The 17,770-nt window shown below is 34.4% G+C and overlaps 1 protein-coding gene across 13 annotated transcripts in view; it reads right to left on the reverse strand.

The window, feature by feature from the left end:
* The window catches only part of PRKD1 (protein kinase D1), a 156,910-nt gene that overhangs the window by 72,009 nt on the left and 67,131 nt on the right, over positions 1 to 17,770 (reverse strand). For 11 of the 13 annotated variants that reach the window (XM_026068880.1, XM_026068878.1, XM_026068874.1 and 8 more), the window contains one exon: positions 2,205 to 2,343. The exons of 1 other annotated variant lie outside the window; for it this stretch is intronic. In XM_026068880.1, coding sequence (XP_025924665.1) covers positions 2,205 to 2,343 — 139 coding nt within the window. Of the gene's footprint in view, positions 1 to 2,204; positions 2,344 to 10,729; positions 10,993 to 17,770 lie in introns of those variants that run through there. One more of the 13 variants, XM_026068875.1, reaches the window with a different exon arrangement.

A 17,770-nucleotide genomic window follows, 5' to 3' on the forward strand; every position in this document is an offset into this window, starting at 1 on the left:
TTAGCTAAAATTTCATTACTTAAACACAGTACAACAGTACTTTGTGGTATTATCTATCAGACTCAAAAGTCCAGGTTTTCAGACAGCAATGCACACTCTATGCTGAAGGGTGAGAGGAAAAAATATATGGACCCTGGGCAATTGTAGACACTACCCACACTTTCACATACTGTTGGCTTCATAGCCTTCCTCTACCTATTGCAGAGTTTCTTATGCTTGGCCACTCCCATAGAGAGATGGTTCACCCAAGAAATAAAAGCACCAATGTCCTAATTCTCTCAAACAGTATTGTTCTTCTTTATCACTTCCAAGTACTGCATAAAGTGCCAATTTTTAGTATTAAATCAGCTACTTGCCTAATTTTGGCAATCTGGAAAATATGTGGTCTTCATTTCAAAAGCATATAAGCTATACACCAGATAAAACATTAAATTCCCTGCTGATTTTTTTCATTGCTTCTGATTTACTGACCATGAGTGATTATTTTCTGTGGCAAATATGAAATAGAGATTACTGGCACCTTTTCAAAAGGGAAAAATTTGTTTCCTGATATGGAAAAGATGAATGTTGACTTACAGGAATGACTTGCATCATTCTTTACTTTACTTCTTCCTATTGTAATCAAAGAGTATGGAAGAGGGTATTATATAGGAAAACTATAATTAAAAGCCTAATTGGTTGAGATGATGTTGACCTAACTCATACCTTCCCTCTTTTCAGCATCCATTAGGATTTTGGCTTTCTCTTCACTAATCCTCTATTCTTCTACAGCTTCAGTTCCTACCTCTGTATGACATATGAGTCTATTTTTCAGGTTTCTTTCCAGTCACTCTAACTGCATGTTCCAACTGCAAAAATAAAGCCATTCAGCCATCTTCTAGATTTTATTTAATAGAAATATCACCTTCCCTTCTTCACAATTCCAGCATTCTCTCCACTGCTTACCCTTGTAAATTTTGTGCCATTTTTATTCAAGTACCTCATCCCTCCTTGTACCTAGGCTTTTGACAAGTATTATTAACACCTAATAGCATCCCCAGATTTCCTCTACATTCAAATCACATAAATTCTGGTTAATTCCTACTTCAGTTAGACTAGCCCAATATTTATGGCCACTGCTAGCCAAACATATTCCTTGAATGTATATGTCATCTCACTGCCTCCAAAATTTGGCCTCTCTGCTCATGATCCACTCATACTACATCTCCTCTCACCTCCTTTTCCCTGCCAGTCACCTTCAGGTTATTGCTTTCATTCTCTGGCTTTTCACTGATTTATATTCTCCTCTTGTCTCCTCCGACTTTTGTATTTCCTAGGCCCTAATTAATTACCGTCTTTTGCTCCACCTTTTGCCTTCCATACCACCATTTATATGTCAGATATTCCCTGCTCCTGCACAAGAGGCACCCAGCACTCCTCTTGCACAGCCATCCATAAATAGCATATATTTCTATAACTTTAGTTGCTGTCCCACCTGCAATTTGAATTTGTCTCAGTTTCCTAAATAATTTTAAAAACAAATCACAGAAGGAGTCAGAGCAGGTTATATGAAAGCAGTTATTCTCTTTCCAGACCAAAATGGACATTTTTATGGCACTTCATATAATCTAAGAAGCCTTACTCTACAAGCAGCCAGGTCACTGTTTGCAAGAACGGCCTTCATGATTTCTGCATAGGTAATTATGAACCGACCACACTGATAGACTAATAGAAAAGTGTAAACTCTGTCAACTGAAATACTAAACTGCTGATACTTCATGCAACATATGTTAACACCAACTCTATTTTCAAGCTACTCTATTTATAAAGCAAATGCATGCTAAAATATCTAATATATTCTCTTGTTACTTCTTACATTTTGTTTCTACCATGTTCTATTGAAAATGGTTATGCTGCCATATTGGACCATTTTCCTATAAAAATGGAGAATTTACATTTTTCAAAATGCTTATTAAAATTAATCTATTGCTTAACTAATAATATTTACAACATCAGGCTGTCAAAAAGTATTCTGTGCAATGGAAAAAGAATTCAAAAATTAACAGGCACATACATTATATATGCCACATATACGTCCGAGAAAGATTTTGACCCAATATAAGTCCATACAAACATTCCTTTTCCTTGGATTCTAACAGTGACAATATATGATGGGTGTTTTCGGTTGCAAAAGCATGACGGAGATTTTCTTATTTTTTAGTTACCTGACAGGACAACTTCGACTAGGTCTCCTTCCTGGATATCTGTAGCTGATTTTACCAACTGGAGAATGTTTTCAGAGGAAGGGTCATGGCGAAAGAGTAGAATTTTGTCATACATTCCATAGAAACCACATTCAGGAAACTGCAAATATAAAACCATGAAAGTTTGCTACATAGTAAAATACATAATGTAAAATACAATACAATTAATATAATCAATATTTTGGGGGACTAGACCATTCCTGATATTAGTACTAAGCAACAAATGTACCAAGCAAGATAAATATTTTTCTATATATGACAGTATTCTGAGAATGGCTTTTTTTGCCCTCCCAGGTAAGCTCTTTTGCCTTTCTGCCTTTATTCCCCTGTGAATAATCCAGTACCCTCAGAGATGAGGGCAAAATATGTGCATTCCTTTAACCACTGCTAATATCTTTTCAAAGACAAGTTCCTGAGCCACCTGATCTAATTTGATCTGCTTTGAGAGGGGATTGGACTAGATGACCTTTGGAGATCCCTTCCAACCTACACTAACCTACAAGTCTGTGATCTCTCCCCAGATTAGTGGAAAAAAATGTGCCTGCAGTCCAGAAGACACATTTTTCAGCTCTGCCTAAGATGGAATACCCAAATGATAGCTGGGCAATACTTATTTCTTTAGACTAAAGTATGTCATTCAAGGCCTTCATTCAGCAACTGTTGAATCTTAGTCTGGATATTTATTAGGAATTTTTACCTGATAATTATAAATTCTTTCCATTATTAAAAACACCTTCAGAACTGTATTGTTTCTTTCAAATTTTACTCTTTAAAATATTTGTTTAAAATGTTCAGTTTCATCACAATATAAGTTAAAGCATGTGGAGCGACACTTCAATTAACATGATGCCACTGGGGTTTTTTGTACCATTCAGATTCTAGCTGCTGGGTATAAGATCAATAAATTACATACTAACTACAGTTATTAACTTCTTGAGTTTCAATTGCAATTGTCAATTATTATTTGTTATCCTATAGTAAAGCTTAAAAGCTAATGATTTTACTTCTAAAGAAGAATATGCAATTAAGTTTTAAAGCCAGCTACTATTCAAAAATGTAATTGCTTTTAGTCATACATATGTCTTCTCATTGCCTTTTAGACAAAGTCCATCTCTGTTTATCAAAAATATATCTGACTTCTTTTTTTCTTTACAAACGCTTCAGAAAATGCCTTGAAAAGAAGCAATACAGGGCAGAGGGGTCACCGCAACAGAGAGTTTCAATCACTGTTCAGTTGCCATGGCAGCAGAACCTAGACTTTTTTGAATTAAATTTTATTTATTTCATAGAAGATGTATTAATATCAGCATCATACTTAACAGGGGAAAAAGAAAAGTGATCGGTACTCTTTCTTCACAAATATCACACCCAACTTAGGAGATCTCTTTTACAGTGTTAAAAAAGTCATTTTCAATTCTAGTTTTGGGAAAGTTATAATATGCATTACCAAATTCAAAACTTCCAGAAGCAACACCATAAAAAAGCTGGAATAAAATCAGTAAAAATGGATACTGAATTTTTATTTAAAATAAAAACGTTCATGTAGGCCTTGGTAGAGTACTTAGCCAGTCAAAAAAAAAGTCCTATTTTGTCATGAAATAACCAGTGAAGTAATGAAATGTTACCACTTTGGATGAATCCACTGTGCAAGCACCTTCTACTGGTTTCACAGTCTCCTGAGAAAAGTGCCTTTTCCTGGGAAAAATACCAGGAACCACTTTTAACTGCATACAGACATTATTGGTGCCTACATATCAAAACCAATCAATTTTAGCTCAGTTGCCAGAAGACAGGTAATATTAAGGAACAATATTACCTGTAGATTATTTTAAAGTTGACTAAGGAGGTAAAATGGCAACATTTTATGTACAGAACTTAGATAAAAACGATTTTCATTAAGCAAGAATGTTTTGTGAACCTGTGCATCTCTGGGTCTTAGTATTACTCTATATCTGTAATTTCATGCTGAAGTAACATCCTCTATCATCTTAACTAAAGGAGAAGGAGCAGAAGAGACTTTAAGTTTCAGTATAATTGAAATCAACTCCTAGGTATACTGTAACAACAGTCATTTTCACCTAAGGGAGAAAACAATTCAAAATTCCTAAAAAATGTTCTAGTACACGGGATAGTCACCTGGACAAAGACAAAATAATCTAGGTGACACTTTTTCCCTATAGTCACAAGTATGAGGATAAATATTTCAAGTATCATGTACCTTAAGATACAGTAAATACTCAGGACTAAAMCTCCAAGATAAGCCAAATAATGCTGAAGGAGCTTGATTCTTTAAGGTACAAAGGATTCCAAATCTCACTAAAATAATAAATTATTCCACCTAGTGCCAAAAGCACTTTTCTGGTTCAAGAATAAGCTACATTCATGCCATGGATTTGAAATAGTTACTCTAGCTTTTAAAGAAATTTGCTTTACTTTAAGCTGCAGTGGGACAGAATCAAAGCTTTTTAGTGGAGAGGTAATCTGTACTGCAATACCCTCTTCATCGATACAGGCACTAGGATAGCCTAGATAATAGAAAAGCCAGTGGTACCTGCACTAAGAGCTACACTGCAGACACCTGAGCGAGTTTCCTCTCTCAGAAGCAGTGGAAAATTAAAAATACCTTTCAAAATGGAGATTGATGAACTTTTTCAAACACTGGATGCCACTAAATTTCAGAGACAGTACAGGCATTTTCCTCTGAGTTCATTACGACTTAAATTGTTTGTTTGTTCTGCCTTGTTATTCTCACTCAACTTGCTGTTTTCAAGTTATCTCTACTTTTTTTCTACTCATAAAAATCCTTTGCTATATTACACTTATTATATGTGTGTGTATAAACATATAGTCTGAAGTATCATTTATTATATTTTGTACAGAGAAATTCAATCACAAAATATTTTGGTAAATTATATACAAGAATTATCTTCTGGGTTCAAGTTAGTTTTCCCCAGATAAACTATTCTCATGCCAAGAAAGCCATTTTGATAGTGTGATTCTCCAAATAAAACATTGTGTAAGGACCAACTGTTGCAACAGCAACAAAAATATTCCATCAGCTAAGCTTATTCCTGCCAACAATAATGTTGATGGCACAAATAAAAGCAACCAAAAAGCAGCCACATTGCTTGGTACTACAACATAATAAATAGCACTTATTTTTGCCAAATACAGGACAAATAAAGAAATGCATATATGTCAAGCTACCTAGAAGCTAACTAAACCCAAGCTAATTTTACACTGAAGAGTAATTTTAGACACTGTAAAACCTTTCAAGGAACAAGCTGGTTACAGGATGCTGTGTTCTGGGGTTTTCTGAGACCATGAAAAACGTAGCAATTTATGTAAATGATGTGTGGATTCATGAGTGAACATACCAAAACTGTATTTGGAAATTTAGAAAAATAAGAAAGACTTCTTGCAAATGAATACATTTTGAAAAGACAGCTTTTGGAGGACAAGAGCAAACAGAATTTAAGAATTAGTGAAAGAGACCACCGTACTGGCACATGGGAATAAAGGGCTGACCTAGTACATTCCTGTGACAATACTGCCAACCAAGAGACCACTTCTCTTAAATTATTAATGAGTTGTGCATTGTTTGAACATATACATACACATCAACAGAAGAGTACACATTTTTTTAATTAGAGAGAATAATCAGATACTTAATGCATTTTATATCACTTACAAACAATCCTGGGTTCCAGATTCACAATTTATAAAATTTCTATATTAATACAAATCTACCCCCAATTTAGATATTATTTATTAGTGATTTCCCAAATAAAAAGGAAGAAATATTGTACAACATGCTTTTAATACACTTAAAAATACAAAAAATATTCATTCTAAGAAGGAAAGATTCAACACACCTGAAAAAGCAGAAAATTTGGTTCAAAATAGACACTAAAATTTTGGAAAAGCTGAGAGCATATTTTAATGAAACTATTTCAAAAAAAACTCAAATAAAACACTATTGTTATTGTAGTAACTATCTAAAGAAGGAATGCAGTTACCACTGAAGAGAATATCCAGTGTGCAAATGCTAGTGAATCATTTAAAAGCCTTATTTCTACTTTCCAGAGGTGCATTTTCAACTTTGTTAGAGAGAGAGAGACTTTCAACTTTGTTAGAGAGGTCAGTTTATGAGAGATGTATAATACCATTAGAAGAATATATCATATTAGAAAACATGTTAACCATAAAAAGAAAGATTGTTTAGCCTAGATGCATGGAGTCCCTATCTGGGATCCTGGGATAAATGATCATAGACTGGTGCAGATAGCAAGGAAATAATCTGTTTCTCCTCTCCATGGGACATAAAATAAGCATTATTAAATGTAAAGCACAGGAAGGGATACATTACAGGGAATTAGACTAGATACAAGAAAAGCTTTACAGAGATGAGACTATTTAATAGTTCTTACAGATTGCCTAAGGAAGGGAATTTCTATTAGCAGAGGTTTTTTGAAAGAAAAATTAAAGAAGTGTCAGGAATGTGACAGCTGATCTTTTCATCTTGGGATAGAAAGACAGAGTAGATAACCTCATATACCCTAATATATCCTAATAATTTACTGGTGAATAAATGCTGAATAATTTACTGTTTAGCATAAGTGGGTATAATCCCAATCAAAACTATGCCTAAATGTTGAGTCCTATTTATTTATTTATTTATTTAAATACAACTCTCTTTGTCCATGACCAATGTTAAATCTTGCTTGCGCCTGTCCACAGTGCCACTAAGTCAAAAAATGTTATGATTATTCTGAACAAAACTGCCATTATCATACAGAGAAAACTCCACATTATCTATCCACAGGTTTTGTTCATTAATTTAATAAATCAGAGACATGGGATAAAAGAAAATTTTCTAAAAAATTAATAAATTACAAATTTCCCTCAGAATATGTATCAGCATTATGTTTTGCTATCAGAGTAATTAATGTTGGCCAACCTTACAATGTAGAAGGAATTAATTATCAGTAACAATAGGTTTATATCAGTGCAATAGAGTCATAGAGGGAGCACTATATCATTCCCTCATTCTGTATTACTGTCAAGCCATCTTTGATGTACCAGGTGTATATTACATGGCACTGTGGGAAAATTGTTGTAAAGGTAATATCACATATAAACAAGTATTACTCTCAAAGTATTTGACAAACTATTTTCTACTCTATAGCATACTTTTCTACAAAAAAAGGAAATAAAATATATTGCTTTTTATAATATTGACAATAACATTTTAAAAATGAATGACTCCCATGAAGGAATAAAATTCTGACAGTAAATAAGCACACTGTTTACCAGGCTTAGGACTTCAAGGAAGACCTGAATTCTGCACCCTCCAAAACTGCACTGAATTGACTTACAGCACAGTAATTACTGATCAGTGTGACTATTTATACAAAGCACACACATATAAGTCTGCATGATAAGAGATTTCAGTCATTAGTGTAAAATAGCATTCATATAGATGATCAATTATGCCGCAGTAGAGTCCAATTGATTTCAGACAGTTTCAGGAAGAAAACTTGTAATATAACATCATATTTGTTTAAAAATCAGCCTTCATGGATGGACGAGGGGGACTGTTTGAAGTTTAAACAGTTCTGAGAATACTGTGTTTCTGAATCACTCTGCAAGTTACTTATTTGTCCATTTTAAAATGGAAAAAAAGAAATAGTCTATTAACAAGTTGAATTTCAATTACTGTTGCTAGTAATGATTAAAATTATGGATACAATGTATTTTGTTGTTTGATAATGGAGACTTTAATTCTGTTAGTTTATTAGCTTTTGAATGATTAATATTCCTAGAGTGTAGGTGCAGTGATCATTCATAGACAATGAATACTACTTTACTACTACTTTAATCAATTATATCTCCACAAGAAATGTGGATACAAGAATTGTATAGTATCTCTTTATGGTAACTTTCAGAGATAAAAAAACAACACATACTGTTATAATAATCTATTAGTGAATTTAAGGGATGTGATTCAACACATGTGATTACATTAAAGGTGTTTATTTCTAAAAACTTAAACAACAGAGACCTAAATGTTGGTTTTCAGCATTCTTATTCTTTACACTTAAGTGATGCTTGTCTCATATTATGCCAATAATTCCTCCTTACACATACTGCAAAGTTACCACATTAAACACGTATATCTGAAAGAAACATAACAGATTTTATTCCAAACATTGAGCCTTAAAATTACTTAAATTACTTACTACACATTTATTTAAAACATTTTGGATCATATCGTAGCAGCTTTTGTGGTAAAAAACAGGAAACAACATGAGCACTTGAAGTCATCTGTAAGCAGACTAAGGTGATGTGCTTTTTTCATTCATCTAAAACATCATTTAGCTTTTCTCTAACAATGGGACTTCAAAAAAGTCAAATAGCTTTTTCAGACAAAAAATTCCTGGTCAGGATCTCAAGTAATAATTTGGTATTGACCAGTTTGTGGGTACTCTGGAAAGGCAGTAGATTATACATAAACACAGGGCAAAGAGGCTCAGCACCAACCTTTCCTCAGCAGATATCAAAGTGAAAGGAATCATTCAAATATTTTTATCCTTAGCAGAAGTAGATATCTAAAGAAAATACACTGAAAGACTTCACCAATAACTGGATAGAAGCCAAATGACTGCAAATTCTGGGTCTCCAGTTAAAAAGACTTCAAGTGATATTAAAAAACCTGCAGACTCATATTAAATATTAATAACAAGGACCTTTAAGTAATTCAGTAATTCATTTAAGCCCCCAGTAGCCATTGTATCAATCATTAGTTTCAGCAATGTATGTCCATACACATGCAGACACGTCAAACTATGCACCATCCTATAATTGTGCTGCCTTATTGATTATTGTTCTCAATAAAAGGAGCTAATCACAAGGATCACAAACTAATGAAAAAAATAGATTCTATTTAAATCTCTTTCTAATTACTGTGACAATCAGATGGTTTTATTACCAAAGAAACATAACTTTAAAAGATCTGGTATATCTAAATGTCAACACGATGGCACATATTTCCAATATGAGTTGGGAAACTTTCAATAGTTTTAATTAATCATATACATGGTTATTTGAACAGACAAAATATTCCGTCTTCCTCTTTGCTTAGTGAAGCACAATTTCTAAAAGAATTAATCAAAAGGAAAGGTAAGACTGTCTAATATAAGTACACTTCTCTTATCAGTTTGGTTTAATAATTATGTATTTGGGAGATTATCATAGTAGATATCTCAATTGAAAAAGCTGCTGAGAAATAAATTTCTTTCAGATAAAGGACTTTCCCTGGAAGATCTGAAAAACATGTATTATAAGCACTGATGCTGCTTCCAGTGTAACTACTAATGTAAACCAATAGCAAAAAAACATGCTGTTGTGATAATTTAGCAAAAATACTCCTTTCAAAATACTGAAATTATCACGCTGTTGTAACAGAACAGGTGGATATATTCTCATTGCTAAAGGTGCAAAAGAATTGAGATACTCAGAAAAGATCCTCTTTGTTCTGTCTTTATATATGTTAGTTTCTTCTCAATTTTTAGCATTTCTTGTAAAGATACTTTCAAATTTTCAGTCTTCATTGACCTTTTTCTTTTTTTTATTGACATTAAATTGAACTATGTCTTTTTAACTAAATAGCTATTTTTTCCTTCTAAATTAGTTAGAATTTTGCAAGCCTTGTTCTTAGACAAGCCCTTATTGAATGCCAAAAAGCAACAAGGACCTTGATAAAACCTTCTGGAAGTCTTTCACAGCACAAAGATAACGATCCAGAACACATAAGGGCTGTGGGCTAAACAATGTCTTCACAGCATGTGGAGAAGTTGAGTCACCCAATGTTTGTTGACATTAAAAGAAAAAAAACAAAACTCAAACTTAAACAAAAAAGCTTTACTTTGATTCAATTGTCTTAAAATAATTAAAGATAAATGTATGAAACTTTTGAAAAAATCATATTAACCAAACTGAAACATTCTTATACATTCTTAAAATAACAATGCATTTTATTTTTAGATGTCAGGATTTCCTTTCTCTACAGAGGTTACAACACAGCAAATTCACAATACCGAAAAGCACAGAGAGTTTTTGGCAAAGAGGACTGACTACATTCTTACTTACCTWTTGCAGCCACTGCTACCTTCAGAACCAATATTATTAGAGATTTTTAAAAGGCCCTATTTCCTAAACCCAAAGCTATAATGAAAACATTATTTTTTCCTTTATGCATAAATAAAATATCAGAAGACTTTGCAGTTTTGTTATAAATAGCATCAGAGGTAGTATTTAATGCAAAGACTTTCTTCACATGTACCACTGTAGTTACTACAATCTAGCTCAACTCTTCAGTTTAAATAGAGTTCACCCTTTGGTTATGCAATGTGTATATAGCAATGTGTATGTAGCAACAACTCAGTAAGAACTGGAGCTGGTGGCTTCTCCAGCAGCAGTGATACCTTCTCCTCATTCTGGAATATTTCAGGCTGTGGCTAAGAAGTCTCAGAGACGGTGACTCTGGAAACTTTTGGTGATATCCTTTGCACTTGCCAGGTAGCCAAATAGCAAGGACAGGCAATAGCTGTCTATTTCTTCTCTTTTCTTTCCTTCTCTCTTTTTTCTTTTCCCCTGTCAGTCATTTGTACAGAAAAGAAAAGTAAGTCTCACAAAAGCTAAAGGGCTGCACCAGCCATCCTGAAACTGCTCATGTTGCAGTACTACCCAAGACAGCCTTAGGTCAAGCCCACTTGTCACGGGTGCGGAAAGACAGACAAATGACAGAAGAGCAAAGAAGGTCCTGCACTGGAAAGGAGAAGAAGCAACAGAAGAAACCTAGAATGGTTTTGGAAGCAGCAGAAGGGGGATGACCAGAGCAAGGAAAATACACTTAGAACAAAAGTATATGAAAGACCTGCATGAACAAAAAATGGAAAGACAACTTAGAAAGGATTAAAGGTGATGCTTGAGGCTACCATGAGGAGCCAGGTTTACAAGGGATAAACTGTTGAATGGGAACAGCAGTATAGCTCCTTGCTTCCTTTTTGCCAGTGCTTTCCTGAAAAAGTATTAGAAGTTTTGCATCTAATCTAATAGCTAAGTGAAAAAGAGAGTTTCTAAGGTGTATATCCACTAAACAAGCCAGGAACCATTCTCCAGATATTAGGCTAAATGGCACAAAATGGCTCACTGTCATACGACTCAATTCTTTGCCCCAGAAACATGGTGTCTATATTCCCGCTGCCTATTTAAGCAGTCCCTGACACACGCTAGGCCCCAAACCTTGCCTGAGCATCGTCTGCAAGAGTGTGATTTGGCATGGTCCAAACCGTAGGAGGAAGCACGCAATTAAACAGCTAAAAAGCTTATATGATTTTGRGCCAGCGCTTGAGCCCACGCTCTCATCTTGTTTTATTTACTAGTTTAGATACAACTTCAGAGAACCATCACCATTTGTAACATTTCTACTTCACTAAATGCTTTAATAAGGACAGAGTCATTCCCTATATAACACAGATTTTATAACATAGATTTTTATTCTTCTTTTTAGTCTTTTACTACAATCTTTGATTAATCACATGTTCTATAAAGCACAATTAGATAGCTACAGCATAGCAGTTAATGAGCCTTTCCAAGTGAGACTTCAGGAAGGAGCAAAATTTATATTAATACCTAATGCAAACAATAATTATTTAGATCACAAATATGCACATAATATTTCCCCAATTCTGTTTGCTGCTGTGGTTGATAAACCAGATTTCTTCATATCTCACAGATCAAGAACAGAGTACTCTGCCCGCACATACTTACTTGAACAGCCACCAAGCTACAATTTTTTTTGTTTGTTTTTGCAGGTCCAAGCTATGGAATTGTCCACAATAACAACCACAGAGGAAAAGTACAGCTGAGCTCCTCCACAGAAACGTCTGGCTGTGCAGACTGCTGGCATGGCTATGCTGCAGAGCCCGACCTCCGAGCAACCCCTTTGTGTGCCTCTCAGTACAGGTTGTTCCTTGTGACCGTGGGGAAGGAGTCGCTTCTTTTGCAGCAGATCTCTAAACACACACGCTCTCTTGCTACCTATGCCTCCTCGTGCTGCGTGTCTGCTTGCCTTCTGTCACTCACATTGCTCACTGCCAAACACACTGAATATATACCGCCTCACTTAAGCCACTAGCACACAGACTTTATAAAATCCCAGTTGTCCCGCAGTCAAGCAGCAAAAGACATGGGCAGATGCTCCAAATAAGGGCTTCTTCACAATACTACAGGGCATTTTTCCAAAGCTGGATTCTTTCACCCATGGGAAACAGAAAGCAATGTTGACACATCAGAAACATGGCTCAAAATGGATGCTAAGTTTTACTTGTGTGCTTATGACTGAAGACTTCAGTAAAATCAGTGACTCTGCAGAGCCAGATTCTTAGTAATGTTGCTTTCATCAATTTAAGAAACCTGAAGGCTGGAAGAAAAGCATGTGTTTTCTCTCATTCTTCCATGCAGTTAAATATGAAAAATATTAAATAATAAGACTTTTCTCCAAAAGAAAGACATCTTTTAACATAATCAATGTAACTCTATTTGCGCTACCACAAGACACTAATATCTTATCATTTGAAAGGACAGAGGAAAGGACATTCAAACATTATTATAATAAATGCTTGGAAAGCTCTGTCCTTAGCTTTTTCTTTTCCTCTTATTGATTTTTTTCCCCATCTTTCATGTTCTCTGCATGCACTACAGTACATGACACTCTGCCTTAGGCAACCTCCTCCATCTGTCCCATTAAGAAGAAATTTTCCAATAATGTAGCCCTTGACAAAATTCTACATTCTTATAATAGTCTGTTTTTATTTATTACTGTGGCAACCTCCTCCATAGCTCCTTAAGGAATACATGCTTCCTTACCAAGGTTTATAAAGAAAAGACTGGTCAACTCGCATTAAAAAGACACTATATTAAGGCAAATTTAAAAATTATCAAATTATTAATTTGATCATTTACATTTTTAATTGTTCCTAAACTTTATATTTTGTAAATTATATACATGTATTATATTTTGCATTTATAATGCTATATAACTGGACTTAAGTTTTGAAATCTTTGATTTTTATTAAACAATTAAATTGGAAAGGATCACCTAGTGCTTCTAAATCAGCAAGTGCTTGATGTCACACTTTATTATACTTTCAATACAAACAGAATAACAATTGCTAAAATGTTACATGTACGTATTAGCGCTGCTAATCAGTAAAGCAAGTGTAAGTAGAGAACATATTGTAATTTTATCCTCCCCATCAGCCTGAATAGATTGATTATATTCTTATATTTTTGCGTTAACAACGCATTGCTGTTTTTCTGCTTCTAAGGAAGTAGTTCATTATTAATTATTGCATGTAACTGGTGACAAAAAGTACATGTTGATTATCTCTTGGAAATCGATTTTCACTAATACCTTTAAATAACTTCTGACTCAAACATAATTGATTTTCTCAAGGGTTAGCTTTTCTACTGTTAATGTCCCAGCCTTTTGTGATTATTCTATTGTAGCTTGCAGTGCAATGAAGATGACACAGAGTTAAGCAGAAGTAACCAAAGGATAATAAGTCCAAGAATAATTCAGACATTGAGAAAACTGTCAAATAATTTTCTCACATAAAAATTCTAAAAGGAAGTTCATGTGTCAGGCAAATCAAAACAAGTTCATGTGGCTGACTTAGCTATCATGCAGTAAGAGATTAATTCAGCTGAAATATTTAGAAAAGTAATAGTAATAAACACACAACAATCAGATTCAAAAGGGAAACGGGTCTTCACATCCTCCCGAGAGCAAAGGACTAAGCTAGGATTGCCTTCTCCAAACATCTCTTGCCAGCAATAGCATTTCTAAACAAAAGTAGTTGTAGCTGCTGTGTTTCAATCTGCATACATCACGGTCTTTTTATTATCATATGTGCACTACAGGGAAAATCTCTTAGGACACTTAGACATAAAGATTAAACATATGTTTACATCTTCTGTGAATCTAGGAACACTTTCACCGAATTGTAAACAATTACAGGGCAAACCATGAAAATCATTTAAAGAGACACACACGAGTAAATCTTAAGGTTAATTTATATTTTATGCATTTCATAAAATAAATGCTTAAAACCATGGAACAATTGCCAGGTTGCAAAAGGAGTTTCAAAGTGTATATATAATATATACAGATATATAATGTTCAAAATAGAAAGTTGATAGCAACAGATATAAATAGAAACGTAAGAGTTGTAAAAAAACACTAAGGGAAGCCAGAGGATGCAAAGAAATATCACTGTGAGCATACTTAAGGTACATAAGAAGTTTTGCTAATACTTTAGGAAAAAAAAGGACCCTCACAATTCTACCCTACATAAAAGGAAAGTGACTGATAAATATTTATGTTCCACATTTTGGGAAAATCCAGTCTTATGTATTAATGTCCTATAATGATGAAACACTTTCCATTCTACCAGTTGATACTGACATTGGAGAGAATTCACTGAAGCTGCAAACGTACTATGGAAAAGTCCAAAAACTTTAAACCAAATTGAAAGGGCTGTAAAATCAGCTGCAGTAGTCAGAGGAGGAAAACTAATACTGTGCTGCTGTTTAAAAAGGGGAATGGAACAACCTGAATAACCGTAGACTTCTCGAAATAATGGAACAACAAATAGAAAATAAAACAAAAATTATATAAAGGAAACTAACATTATTTAACTGCCACTTCGGTTTATAGAAAAACTAGATAACTTGATACTTTAATGAGGAGACTGTATAAGCATAAATTAAGGGCCACACAAAGCCAGACTTTGCAAAATATTAGGGCAGATCCCTGGGAACCTGGGATGCAAACTGTTCTGATAGAGCAGGGAATCTCTTCTCAAAAGCAATGAAATTTAGTCGATGTAGTAGATAATTAAATGAGCACGCACTCTCAGTGATGTGCTTATGCCATAAACTGAGAAGAGTATGGATTTATTAACCTCTGCTTTTGGCACTGATGCAACTGCAACTGGAAGCTTGTATTTATACCTGGTATTCAGAATTCAAAAAGCTAGTACACCTGAGAAAGGATTCAGGGAAGAATGATAGAATAATTAAGGAACTGAAAGACATGCTGTCCTATAAGTGGCAGCAGGAGATTAAACTGTTTAATTCTAAAGGAAAGTCAGGATGTGATTTGATCATTTTTGATAAGCATCAGTATGAGAAAGTGAAATCTGATTATCTATTGATTCATCTATCTTGCAGACAAAGGAACAGCAAATTCCAATTTCTGACAGCTGAAGCTATGTAAATTTAGGCTACTTAACAATTATTTTGCTGGTGAGGTTTTTTTTTTTTTTTTTGCTCCTTATTTTAAATAGCTAAAACAAGTAGTCATTTAAAAACAAATATGGCAGTTCCAGTTTCACATTATTAGCAGTTTGGATTTTTGTTTCCAAAAGAGATGCTCTGTTCAAAAAGGAATTAATTCAGGCAACTCCTGTGTCTTTTGTTATACAAAAAAAATCAGACTAAATTACTGTAATGTCAAACTCTCTATGCAGCTACATTCATGGTCATGCTAGTTGGAGAAAACTAACAGCTTTCTTGGGACTCTCTTCAGAGTTTTGGTTTTCGTTTGTTTTTGTTTGCTTGCTTGCTTGCTTGTTTTTTTTAACTCAAAGGACAACCACACGGGTGTCTTCCAATACATCAGACACCTGACATAATCCTGCCACTCATTTTGGCATTGACAAGGCCTCTACAGTAATACTCTGCCTAGTTTTGGGTGCCCACCAGAGACAGTCCAAGGACAGCACCAAAAATAAGAGTTCTATAAAATGTGGTATAAAAAGAAAGACTTAAAGAGCTAAACAGTGATTAGAAGAAAGGAAAGATTGAAAGGAATCATTGACAGTCTTTAGTTTTGTAAAATATGTCAAAAGTTTATCCTCAGAGGAAGGAATATACTCTTATCCATCTTCACACAGAACAAGCAATAAGGGGTTTTATTACAACAAAGGGGATTTAAGATAAATATTAAGAATTAGGGATAGCTGAAAACTGGAAATGATTTTGTAGGAGGCTGTAGAATCTCGGTCGCTGGCAGTTTTCAGAACAGTTAAGGCAAAAAAGAACGGTATAGCTATAGCTCATCCTGACTGAGAGCAGAGGAAGACCTTTGGGGCCTTTCCATCCCTGGCTCTATGATTCTTCTGAATGAGACAAAATAAAAAATATATATATTTTCAGTTCAGAGTAAGAAAAATAAGCTATATAAGACACATTCCTACAGTTTAGTGTTCCTTTCTAAGAGTCACATTCCTTTCTGCCTATCTAAAATTCCCATTGTAAGTTCAACTGGATAAATACTTCTCCATTTTCTATCCTAAACAGTTGTGTAGAGCTCCTCCACAACATTACATAGTTGCCACATTTCCCAAAGGAGGTTTCTGCATCTCAGTGTGGGTGAATACACATCCACTCCCATCCAGCTAGTACTGACAGATTATTTGACAGTTTAATTTCAGTCAGCCCTATCTGCCTCAAGAATATTTTTAAACATCAAGACAAAAGTTGCCTTAGGATTTAATGTGTCTGGGCTGTGCATCTTAGAAATCATTTCTCTAACAGACGAAATGAACAACACCATCATACCCAAATTCCTACGCAGGTTTACTAGCTCTCCTGTCTTCAGCTACCCGCTGTCTTCCAATACTTAATTCTTCCAATATAGAACTTCAGACGACCCATATCTCATCTGCTCTCAAACAATGGGATTGGTGTTAAACAGTATTGCTGCTCTCAGAGTCAGCAACTGACTGAACCTTTCTCATGGCTCTGACGCTCTGATCTTGGACTTTAAATAAGCCTTCCATTGTTTTTTGATGGGATTGAAACTCTCCTGGTGTTAAACAAATGTAAGTGCTTTGGTGAATACGAATTCACTTAATCATGTCTCTGAATATTTTATTTCAAGTGCTGGCTCCTGCATTGCAAAACCAGCATCTCTCAATGTATTTTTTTAAAAAGTGCTTTTTTAAAGCACTTTGTATTCATTTTGCACTGCTATAATTTCCGGTTGTAGAACTGTGCTGCACAATAGAAGCTGGTATTTTAGAAAAGATGCTTTTTAGAGTCTTTTCCTTAACACTGGACTGAAAAAAAGCTGTAAAATAAAGATATAAAATTATGATTTTTTTATAATTAAAGTTGGAACTGTTAATTTATAAATGCTGCAAAAAGGAAATTGATATCAAGAACAAAAATATAAATCAACTCTTTGTAGCTACTCTACTGGCTCATTGGGCAATTTCATGCAGATCACCATATTAAAAATATATTGCTTACAACAAAGAAATTATGGCTTCTTGCCTTTTGTAAAGAAGATAGTCTTTTGCACAAACCACAATATTTTGAAGAATGCTGCAAGCAAATTCCAAATTCTATTCCTGCCAGGGAAAGGCAGCTGTCACATTAAACCAAGAAAACTA

The sequence above is a fragment of the Apteryx rowi genome, unplaced genomic scaffold, assembly GCF_003343035.1.
Source record: "Apteryx rowi isolate R43461 unplaced genomic scaffold, aptRow1 scaffold_280, whole genome shotgun sequence".
NCBI classification, from domain to species: domain Eukaryota; kingdom Metazoa; phylum Chordata; class Aves; order Apterygiformes; family Apterygidae; genus Apteryx; species Apteryx rowi.